This window comes from Talpa occidentalis, unplaced genomic scaffold (genome assembly GCF_014898055.3).
Source record: "Talpa occidentalis isolate TD23 unplaced genomic scaffold, MPIMG_talOcc4v2.1, whole genome shotgun sequence".
In the NCBI taxonomy this organism is placed as follows: domain Eukaryota; kingdom Metazoa; phylum Chordata; class Mammalia; order Eulipotyphla; family Talpidae; genus Talpa; species Talpa occidentalis.
In genome coordinates this window covers 41,947,461-41,959,798 of record NW_026555331.1, presented here as the reverse complement: position 1 = coordinate 41,959,798, position 12,338 = coordinate 41,947,461, and the positions used below count along the sequence as shown (strand labels likewise).

General features: G+C 33.1%; 1 protein-coding gene across 16 annotated transcripts in view; it reads left to right on the top strand.

Moving 5' to 3' along the window:
- The window catches only part of RALYL (RALY RNA binding protein like), a 610,187-nt gene that overhangs the window by 540,445 nt on the left and 57,404 nt on the right, over positions 1-12,338 (top strand). For all 16 annotated transcript variants that reach the window (XM_054692165.1, XM_054692167.1, XM_054692166.1 and 13 more), the window contains 2 exons: positions 1,380-1,427; positions 9,647-9,810. In XM_054692165.1, coding sequence (XP_054548140.1) covers positions 1,380-1,427; positions 9,647-9,810 — 212 coding nt within the window. The remainder of the gene's footprint in view (positions 1-1,379; positions 1,428-9,646; positions 9,811-12,338) is intronic.

Sequence of the window (12,338 nt, the reverse complement as noted above, 5' to 3'; positions counted from 1 at the left end):
TTCCAATTACATATCACCTCCTCAGAGAGGCCAGAGGACTGAGTAATCTCTTTAAATAGTTCTCCCCCTCTGATTTTGTCTATCTTATTCCTTTCATTCCAAGTAGTATCTATTTAACATTTTTTTTTGTCCATTAGCTTATCTTCTGTCTCCAGTACTGTTAAACAAAAAATTGCATCAGACAAGTTAAACAGGCAAGGAGGAAGAATAATGATATAGATATAGATATAGAATCTCCAGATTCAAATCAATTCTGGAGATTTTTTTCCTTTAAGTTACTTAGCTCCTTTACATCTTATTTTCTTCCTATTACTGTGTACAACAGAGTTGTGTTGAGGACTAAAATTAAAAGGGAATAATGTATATAAAGGGATTTCTATATATTATATTTACATTATATTTATATTCCAACATTTATAAAAAGGTATAGGAGTAATTTGATTATATATACCTTAAAGGTGCTTAGCATAATGATCTTATCACTGAAACGCATGTATTAAAATGTATGCATTAACTGCTTTCAACTATAGTTGCTTTTGGTAGGACTTTGCCAGGGTTTTCTTGAGTTTTTTCTATGTGAAGTGTTGAATCACAAGTTCTTAAAATTAAAAAAAAATGCAGAATTTCAGAAAAAATCACATTTCTATATCATGCTCACAGTGAATAGGTCATTAAACCTTTCATTTCTATTATTTATAAATCTTTGGTACATTATTTGGTCTCACTGTATAAATCTTAGAAAAAAGGAATAACTATATTACATACATTTTGGGGGAAAAATGTTCGGCATTTTTTTTGGAGAAAATTATATTGCTGGGCCTCCCTGGTGGCGCAGGCGGTTGAGCGCAGAGCTGTGAAGCTGTCCGCAGCCTCTGCAGTGCCGGTTCCATCACCTCCGGCCTCGGAGCAACCCACATGGTGAGCAGACCTCTCCTGTCTCGCCCACTGCTCCCCTCAGCAGTGTATTTTGTCAGCCTGCCTGTTCTGATCCCCACTCTGTCTCTGGTGAATCCTCTCACCCTCCTGCGCATCTGGCCTGTACCCTGGCTCATGTATAAATAAAATAAATTTTAAAAAAAAGAGAGAAAATTACATTGCTACCTGCTCTCGTCTTCCATTCCAAACAACACAAACCATTAAAAGTGCCTACATTTTCAACATGTAACAATAGTTTGATGTGGTATTATATTCAATTGGACATTATTTCATAACCCTCTGGATACATTATTATGTTGAAAAATGAATATTTGAAAATGAGCACAAAGTTATTTCTATAACATCTTCATAGTAATATATTATTTTTATAACATCATAATTTAGTAATACTAAAATTAATGTGAATAAAGCAAATGTTAACTAATTTTTGTTTCCCTCCTTAGTGGTTATGTCTTTGACTATGATTACTACAGAGATGACTTCTACAATCGGTATGTAAAGTTTTCATCCTGTTTTTCATCAATTTAAATTATATTTTAACTATTGTACATATTTCATTCACAAGTATTCACAAAAGCAAGTAGGGGTTGATTTGTTTAATATCTTTATATAGTAAGAACAAAATACTAAGTTCAAATGGAATATATAATATAGCCAGATTTTCCTATTTTCATTGTATTTACTGATGAAGTATAGTATGTCTTGAACTTATAGGATTTTGATGATAATTAAGCTTAAAAAGTGTTTCTAATATTTGGATAATATTCTAAAGAATTACTTAACCAATATTATTTCCCAGGTCTGTTGTTGACTTAGAATTCCTTGAGACAAAGTTTTGTAAACTCATAAAATAACTTCAATCTCCTAAAATAAATCAGCTTAAATATGACACATAAGCTTAGTGAAAATTATGGGCAGGTCTTGCTTTGCCTAGCAGTGTGGAACCAAAAAAGGAAACAATACAGAGTGATGTTAAAAATCAATGGGAAAAATAGAATCTTCCATGACCTTTAAAAAATTTTGTCAAAATGTTAAAAACTCTTGGTGTCAGTTATAAATATATAGGGAAATATATAGGGAAATGAACAGGTATTCAGTGCAATGTAATTTATGACAGCAAAAGTAGTAAGAATTGATGTGTTTTATTTCTCTGTGTTAAAGACTTATCAAAAGTAATTTAAATAGTACTTACCTTCTCTATAACTTACAATTTGGAGTAAATCCTTCTTTCATGCCTTAGTGAATTTGTGTTCTCCTTTCTAAAATTTGATTTGCTTTGACATTTTATCAATGTTGTGAACTAGCTCCAAGATTTCCTTTAATATGTAGTTCTTTTGCGTGTATCACTTCTGCTACATTTTCATCCCTTTTTATCACATTACAACCTCTTTCCTCAATTATGTCAATAAGTTCAATTTTACTAAGTTCCTCTTGCTCCATACCTAGAGTTTTTGAATAGAAGAATGCCAGCATACCTATAGTCAGCTATTCTATAATTCCATTTACATTTTAATTTTAATTTAACTTCCAATCTTACTCTTCAATTCTTTGTTCTATCAATTCCCTCTTTTGAATATCCATTTTAATTATCCATGGTTTTATCACTGGGAGACAATACAACTACATATTTGCTGTCATATTTGTTATTCAGTGTGTAAACTGAATAACAGATGCACAGTGTCAAATTACTGACAGACTTTTAAAAAGGTGATGTATTTGGTGAATAATCACAATATACATCTGTTATTTACTAAGTCATTTGTGAACTGAAACAGTAGCAGCAATGTTTGAACTTTAAAAAATTACAGTTAATATTTTGTGGTAACTGAAATTTGGTTTATGGTGTTGGGGGATTTGTGTTATTTAATTAAACATTGGTGACTGAAATCCATCATCTCAGAGATATGCAAAACAAATACAAATTGTACATAGATCATTCATTGTACCAAAAAAAAAAAGTAAATGTCTTACAAATCTTTAATTATGAGTTATATTCAAACAAAAAAAAATCCCCAGGTATAAAAATGCATAGTTGGAAAAACAGTTTCTAATAAACATTTTAAATAGGGAAGAAACCTCATGATCCCATGTAAGGGTCTATTCTCTTTGCTCCAGTCACACGGGATCTTTTTTGTCTCCACAGAACACCATGTTACTTCTTGCCTCAGAACATTTGTCTTTTGAAGTCATTTTTTCTGTTCCTACTTGTCTCCACCATCTAGTTAACTTGACTTCATCCTTCAGATCTCGGCATGAACAGTACTTTCAAACTAAATTAGTTCCTGCTTCTCTCAAGAACATACACTTTTCTTTCATAGCTCTTCTGTATAGATTGCACGGCTGTATTTCCTTCTGTGATGACTGTGGTTCTACCTGACTTCCTTCCTCCATTGGTCAGGAAAGATACTCCATTTTACATCCAGGGCACTATTGTTAAGCCTCACACATAATAGCTACTCAATTTATGTTATGAGTTTCTCCCTCAATTTAGGAGATTTTGGTTTTCACAAGGTCACATAATTAATAACACAACTACAATCATAAGCTAGGTATCCATGTAGATTCCATAACCAATGCAGTAACTATGCAAAACTGATATAAAGCATTATCAGTCAGTGGATTTAAAAGAAACAGCTGTATCTACATGGAAATCAGACCTACCACCATACTTCCCTTACCACTACTTTCAAATGACTGGTTTAAGCAAGTTATTTCATTAGTAATCCTTTTATGACCAAATACAAATCTTTAAGGATTATTTTCCCAGATCATTTTTATGATTTCTACAAAATATGTTTTATTTTAAATATCACATATAATAACTTGCCCTAAAAATGATATGAAGACCTGACACCATCAAAATAATTCCATTTACTAGTAAAACAAGATGGCATTTAATTAGTCTAAATACTATTGGAAAATTTTAGTCTTGACAATTTAAAGACATTTTCTGATAGTTTCTTTTTCTGGATGCAGAACTATATCCTAAATTGCAGTAAAGAAAGTTTTCAGTTAATATATATTGTCCTTAAATCTGTCAATGTGAAAGTGTTTTAGCATTTTAATCTCTTGAAATGTTTTTTATCATGTGACTTTTTTCTGCATTTAAATAATTTCTACCTAAAAAGGGGTTTGGTATAGATGGCAGGGGGCCTAAATTCTGGTAACCCACCTTATAGGTTTCGGCAAGTAGTCTGGTTTTTAGTTCTCTTATCTTGCAAAGAAAGCACGCATTTGAAAGCAAGCAAAAAAGCCAAAATCAGCATTTTCTAATGATAAATTATAGCTCAATAAACTCATTAGATAGATGATGGCTAGCTAGCTAACTAAATCATCTATGAGAGAGAGAGAGAGAGAGAGAGAGAGAGAGAGAGAGAGAGAGAGAGAGAGACTGTCTTTCCTGCCAAAAAGTGTTTACTAGGCAAATACTTATAGAGTGTGTAGGGTAAGTGAATTCTCAGGCTTTTATGGCTCTGGCCTCTGTGGCTATCACCTGCAGTCTTGAATGCAGAAGGGGTTTAAGAGTGTGGGCCTGGGGCATGCATGCCTGATTGTGGACACCTGGAATATGGTGTGATGTGGGTATGCGCAAGCGTGCAGCATGGCAGGACCACAAGATGAAGCCAGAGAGAGCCCAAAGAGTAAATACTCGCGAGGGGCTGAGAAGCCTGCCCCCCCTCCCCTGCTTGGCTTGCCCCATAACAATTGGTGCAGAAAGAGCATTAAAGCCTCAAAAAGCCATTGAGGGCTCCAGACTCTACCTTACCCATCTGCCCAAACGATAGAGAAACTGCCCTGTGCTTGCTGGCACTACACAGAGTTTAATGCTTTCAGGTGATTGTCCATACACAGAAAAAGCTATCTTGGTACAATTTCCAAAAGCACTCATTTTATATATTTTATATATTTGTCTTATATAAAATTTTATATATTTGTCATATAAAATCTGGTGTATCAGTGTCAAAAAAATCAGTATGGTTGTATTGCGGACAGATTGAGCAGTCTGTGCTCTCATTAGTTTATTTTACATTTTTTGTATTTGGCTAAGAAAGACATAAGCATCTGCTACATATGGATATAACCCTGTGAACCTAGAGTCCCATGAAAGGAAAACAGAATGGGGAGACTAGACAAGGTGAATAGCTTACAGAGTCAGTGCTGACAGTTTGACCCACAGTAATTTCTGATAAATTAAACTCTTCTTGTACTTATGGTTAACCTTTCCTCTTTTAAATGAGTGAGGCAAACTTGGACAAGTTATTTAATACCACGAAACCTACCATCTTATCCATGAAGTGAGCATGAAACTAACTTCTACTTCATATGATTTTCTGAGGATTATTTTCCCTTCTGCTCCCAGAACATTCCAGTTCCAGCTGAACATACTTACCTTCAGGGAGCACACAATCAGCTGTTTTCTTTAACTCCCAAACTGCTTTGTTTTGTGTTAGGAAAAGAGAAAGCACATAGTTATATTTTACATGGATAATTGTATATTGAATTCAAAATGGTATTGTTCAATCCTGGGACCACTTTGACCTTGTATAAGTTAACAGAAGAGAAGCTACTGGAGCTGCTGTTAATGAAAAAAAATTCTAAGTCAAGTTGCAGTTGTTTCAGATCACTGGTTATAGAGCACAGTATATATTCATAAATATTGGGAAAACATTAGCAGGAAGCAGTGTCTGTTTCATTATGCAAATTTAAATTACCTTCTGGTAGAATGGTATTACACTTAAAATATTTGGAAATAAGAGCATTGTGCAGTTGACAAAGAGCATGATTTGGAGTCAGAAGACATGAATTTCCAACCTAACTCTGCACGTGTTGACTTTTTAAACTTAGACAAATTACTGCATTCTTTTTATTGCCATTTTCCTTTATGGCAAAGTAATACGCACATTACAGAATTATAAACTTAAACAAGGAATCATTTTACTGATTTATAGTTTCACAATGGCTATTTAAATACACTAACTTTTTAATACCCAAACTGTGTACAAAGTATAGCAGAAAACAAAGTTATGAGAGATATAAAAATTATATTAAGGACAAAATGCTGCAAATAAGATTATTCAAGATTTCAATCATCTTGCCTTTAAGAGCATGTCCAAGAAGTATTTGCACATGATCCCAGGGGAACTTTGCTAAAAATCTTAGGAAAGTTTATCCCAAAAAAAGCCAAAGAAATTATTCAATGCTGGTCTCAAGTAAAAATTATTTTCTGATTCAGTTGTAACCAAAAGCTTATTTGAAATCAGAGTGGAAATTATAGATTTTATGAATTTTGAATAGTTCAAACAGTATAGGAAATGAAAACACTACTAGGCCATAAAAAGCATTCTCCTACTCAAGTGGATTTCAAATATATCCTTTCTTACAAATGAATACACACCTAATTTCATTTTGTAGACTATATATCTGTCAGAAGTTAACCATACTGAAGAGGGTACAAGGTAAAATCAAATTATTTTCTGGTCTCTGGTTATTAACCATCATCTACTTGCTAAAAAGTTCTAGGAGAACATAGCCCTGAGTTTGCTCTCAGGTTTTAACTCTGAGCAGCCTAGCTCTTTATGTAGTCCAGACCACATATTTTGATTAATCACATAGTGGCTGTAAGTTTTGGTTCAGAAGTAAGGAAAATGAAGAACTCTTTCTCTGAGGGAAATTTAGAAGAAATCAGGCCATTACCAATTCTTCAAAGCCTATTTTTCTAAAATAAAAAATTAATGTTCAATAATAAAATTCAATGAAACATTACATTTCCAACATACTTCCTTGAATTTTAAAATCACATTAGTTGACAGTGAAAAATAGGCATCAAGTCAGGTGCCCAATAATCAGGTAATGATTGTTTTTAGAATGTTGTGCATTTTTTGAGGAAATCCACAGCAGCAACTAAATTAAACATTAGGAAGACCACTTAGTAGGTCTGAGACATGTTTTTAATATAAACCAAATTAAATCAGCCATATGTACATCACTGTCCATTTATTATGTTCTCAATTATGGGAAAAATATAGATGCTTATAGAAAAGCGATTAGAGAATGACAATAATTGTTTTAAGGTGTGAGACTGGGAGTTGTGTTTTTTTGCATTTATTTTTTGTAGTATGGTTTTATTATTGTCAAGGCTTAAAGCTTTCAGTAAAAACAAGCTTTCAAAATTACATTCATTTTACATGCCAATATGCCATTAAATTGTCTCTATTCACTCACAAAGCAGCTATTTTTTAAAAAGCAAATATCCGCATTCTTCCTAGAGGCATTATGTGTATTTTATCAGGGAAATTAATATTAAAATGATCAGTTTTTACCTTTTCATAAGTAATGAATTCACATATTTCAGATACTATTAAAGCAAACATATATGGCCACATGAAAATTAGAAATATTTACTAAATAAAGCAAATTATATTCTCAATGTCCTCAATGAATTATTTTTCCAAAAGCTGACTATACTTATTTACTGCTTACCACTTATTTAGCATTTTTATGTTAAAGACGACCTTAGGGAAGGTATAGTTATTTATTTGACCTCATGATAAATCATTATTTCTGTAAAATTTGACCAGTAAATATTGGAGGAGAAACAGTATGCTGAATAAGAAATACCAGGGAAAAATGAAAAACATCAAAAAAAAAAAAAATAAGAGGGAATATAATTCTAAGAGTGGAAGGAGCAAAAAAAATACATGAGAGGAAGGAAGGCATTTTAAGTTGTTAACCTTTCAGATTTGGTTTCACTTAAATCTGTTGGATTGCAATCTCAAGAATGTTTGCCAATCCAATGCTTTGTAAAGGCAACATTTCTTTGACTCACTATAAACAGAATTCTGATGAAAAAAACAATGTTTCAGTCAATTGCTATATTTTATTTTCCTTCAATAGCTTTGGGAGTTGTAGCTTATGAAAAGCACCTTCGCATTTTGGTTCACTGACTTAAGGTGTTCTGTGAATTCAACTTATAAATAAGTAATATAGACCTTGTTTTGTGATTGAAATGAGGGGCAGGTTTGGTTGACCCTTTTGATTTTCAAGCCCCTAGTGGTATAGATGATGTTCATAACCCTTTTCAGCCTCGACCTCCTACACTCCTTGAAGTAAACGATAATGCGTTGACACCCACGACCTGTTCTCTGCCGGCGGTTCTTTGGCTCTAATGGACTTTGCTTATTCGCAGAGGAAAGCACCTCTCTTGAACTCCGTCTCATTTCATTTCTTTTCCTTTCCAGACACCTCTTAGTTCTTCCCCAGCATGTTTCCAAAACAAATTTAACATTTTGCCACTCTGAAGTTGGAGACACTCCTGATACAAAGGAGTTCTACTTTATACGTAGTTCATATTATTACTTTTTTGCCTCATAGCGTCTAGTTTTAACTGTGGATAAATATTTAGAAACTAATCTATCAAAAATATTATCTTTCTTATATTTATTTCCCCAAAAAGGATGATATTTTCATCTGTAAGTGTAAATAACATGATTTTATGAAATAGACTCTTATAGATGATTTTTTTTTAATTTTTCTTCCTAGTCTAGTTTTCTCATTTCTGACTTTGGATTTCTATTGATTGTTTTAAAGCAATTATGAGAATATAATCCATGTAATGGTGTCATATATAATATATAACAGCAATCATTCTAAGTCAATGAATATTTTCTTTATCGCAGATAACATCACACATCTGTTTCACTGGCAAATATTTTAAAATAAATAAGTAAATATATCTTCATATTTTTTACTCTGATCTTTCATGTTTCTCAAATGTGCTAAGTCATACAAAATTTTGCTGTTCATGTGTATACAGAATAAATTACTTAAAGCTTTTTAATATAGGTCTATCTTTATAGAAGTGACTAAATACTCCTACTTTTTTATGCTTATACTTTTATTCTTTTTCTTGTTCAATGGAAATATGTTGATTATGAATGGCATTTTTCACTTTTTAGGAAAAGCTTCTAAGAGTTTATTGGTATTATTTTTGTTAGACAAACTTTCTACTGTTGAATATGCAGATACCTTTAGTCTCAAATTATATGTCAAACAATGATCAAAGTCATAAGAAATCCTGATAATTTTCCCCCTAGTAAATTAACGTTTAGTCCTCGTGCTAGAACCATCTTATTCAAACTCTGTCTCCTTTTTGCTGCAGTCTGTCTAGCCTTTCATTAACTAAAAAGTCCTTAGGGGGAGGTATGCACCACATTGATTTATCTCTCATAGCGATTTTCTTTAAGGTTATCTCACTTTGATTTATCAGACAATAATTTCCTTTGGTTTCTCCCTGATTTTACATGATCTTTTCCTCTATTCAAACTAGTGTGTTAGTGTTTTACTGTAAGAGCAAGATTTCTACCCCGGAGAATAATACGTCTGCTAAACCAAACAAAGAAATATGCTTACAAACTAAGGTTTGCACAGTTTCAACAAATTACATGGTCCTGTTGGAGCAAAGCTCCTTGTCTTTTCATAACATAGAAAAATAAGTTCACACTAGAGAATCAAATAAGAATGTCTGGAAAGCATGGGCTATATAGAATCCTATTTCTTTCATGAAAAACGAGATTTCTAATAAATACCTGTGTGATATAATAACAAACATATTTATTGATATTTTTGCAAGGTCATTCTCCTAAGCACTTCACACATTTGATAGAACACTTAGGCATATACCAACTCTCAGTCACATTTGTGTTTTCTGTAGGTTATTTGATTACCACGGTCGGGTTCCTCCCCCTCCTCGCGCAGTAATTCCACTGAAGCGTCCCAGAGTGTCTGTAACAACAACTCGCCGGGGAAAAGGAGTCTTTTCCATGAAGGGAGGATCAAGATCTACCGTTAGTGGGTCATCTTCATCAGGCTCTAAATGTAAGTAATGGTCTTTATTTTTATTTCCCTTTTAAAAAGGATGGGGGTGAGGCCTCCCTGGTGGCGCAGACGGTTGAGCACAGCACTGTGAAGCTGTCCGCAGCCTCCGCAGTGTTGGTTCGATCCCCGCCGGCCATGGAGCAACCCACATGGCATGGCAGACCTCTCCTGTCTCGCCCGCTGCTCCCCTCAGCAGTGTATTTTGTCAGTCTGCCTGTTCTGTTCCTCGCTGTCTCTCTGGTGAATCCTCTCACCCTCCTGCACATCTGGCCTGTATTCCTGCTCTTGTATAAATAATAAAAAAAAAAAAAGGATAGGGGTAACTATTGCATGAATATCTAAGTTCAATAAACTCATCAAATAATTATGGAGTGTCTGCAACAATATGTACAAGTATCAAACATATATAGATGTCTATATAGGGGGCATCTAAATAAAGAGATAAGAAATGTTCTTTACCTTCCACTGCATTACACTGCAGTTAGGGGAGACAGACACAAACATGACTAACAAAAACCCAAGGCCAATGTCAAGTGTTTTTATCAGTGCAAATAACATGTTCTAAGCCCATTTAACTTGTGATGTATTAAAGTCCTGAAACATCAATGCTGCTTTTAGTGAAGAAACAGTTTCACTTCAGAAGCCATATACTTCTGTTTTCAGAAAACATCATACAAAATTAGTACATGTTTTGAATATTTGAGCATTAGAATAACTAAGGTAGACAAACAATACAGTAGCGATGAAGCATAACATACCATGATACATTAAGTCATCATGAGAGTTTGTGTCTGAAAACATATTTAGTGTCAAAAAAAATATTTACATAACTTCACACCAATGAAAAAAATAGAGGTATGTCTTCCAACTAAACACACTGCTAGCTTTTATATAGACTGGTTCTGAAAAATTCTGATTTGTTATTAGGATACTATTCCTAAGGAGAGATGTTCTAAAGTAAATCTGATGTAGTTTACACTTTATCAATAATCATTTGGAACTTTGCATCCTGTAGTATCTTTGCTACTCAGGAAAGATATAAATAAGTAACAGGTAAAAATATTGAATAAATTATGGAATGAAAATATTTTATAAGGACCATCTAGCAAAATAATTTGTAGATATATTAATTCTCAGAATATATTAATTTAAATAAAATTATTAGTATGGAAAGATACTGATCAATTCTATGTTTCACATAAATTTATACATTTAGAGGCTCAGTTTACAAAAATTAACTACATTATATACTTTACTGAAATATAAATCTAAACAAGATTTATATGTAATTCATTGGCAAGAATAACTAAGATCATGATTTGACATTTTCTCCAAAAGTATTTGCAAACTATATTATATATACACACATTTACATGTATATGTACACATAAATAAATATTCCTGATTTGGTAGTACTTTTAAAATTAGCTTAGTGTCTGAGAATAGAAGGAAATTTCAAATTCCAGTCACAAATGAAAAATTTAAGTGAAGTATAAAATAAACTGTGTTAATATTGGCTTAAGTGAATGAATATTTACTGAGGTATGTATCTTGCTCTTTTATTAATAGCTGTTTTCCAGTGTTTAATAACTTGGTAAGTCCAGAAGAGGAAATTAATGTTATAGCTTGTATAATTTGTCATTTCTTATTTCAGAATGTTTAATGTGACTAAATTCCACTGAGCAGAAAAACATTATAAAGAAAAAATATATTAAACCATTAATTTGCCAGAGTTGAATACTGATGAGTGTTTAAAAATAATTGCTCTTTTAAAAACATAGGTTAACACTAAGTATTTCTGGTCCTTTTCAAATCAGCTTGAACTGAAACTTTAATCAATTTGGCCTATCCTACATCATGGAATCAAAAGATAGATGTGGTATATTGCTAATAAACACTTTATGAAAGAGAAGATATGAATATATATTAGCTTTAGCTGTAATTTTTTTTAAAGATTTATTTTTATTTATACAAGAGCCCGGGTACAGTCCAGATGCGCGGGAGGGTGAGAAAATTCACCAGAGACAGAGTGGGGAATAGAACAGGCAGACCAACGAAATACACTGCTGAGGGGAGCAGTGGACAAGACAGGAGAGGTCTGCTCACCATGTGGGTTACTCCGAGGCCGGCGGAAATGGAACCGGCACTGCAGAGGCTGCGGACAGCTTCACAGCTCTGTGAACAACTGCTTGCACCACCAGGGAGGCCCTTTGGCTGTAATTTCTTAATAGAAAAATTAGTACCCTCTGAAAAAAAATCCTATAAAATCAATATCTTTAAATAATTGATTTTAATTCTAATGTCAAACCAGAAAAACTCTGGTAAGTTTTGATGCCTTTGAGGGTCAGTCAATGCAATTTTGATCACGGAATACATGACAGACTAATATAAAAGCCTTGCAGCACCTAACAGGAAATTAAAGACAGCTCAATTAAATTTAAGAAATAATTTTAAAGAATTTATCCCCAACACAAATAAAGTGCTACAGTTATGGCTAGGGGTTTTTTCCTTTCTAAAAGTATGTTATT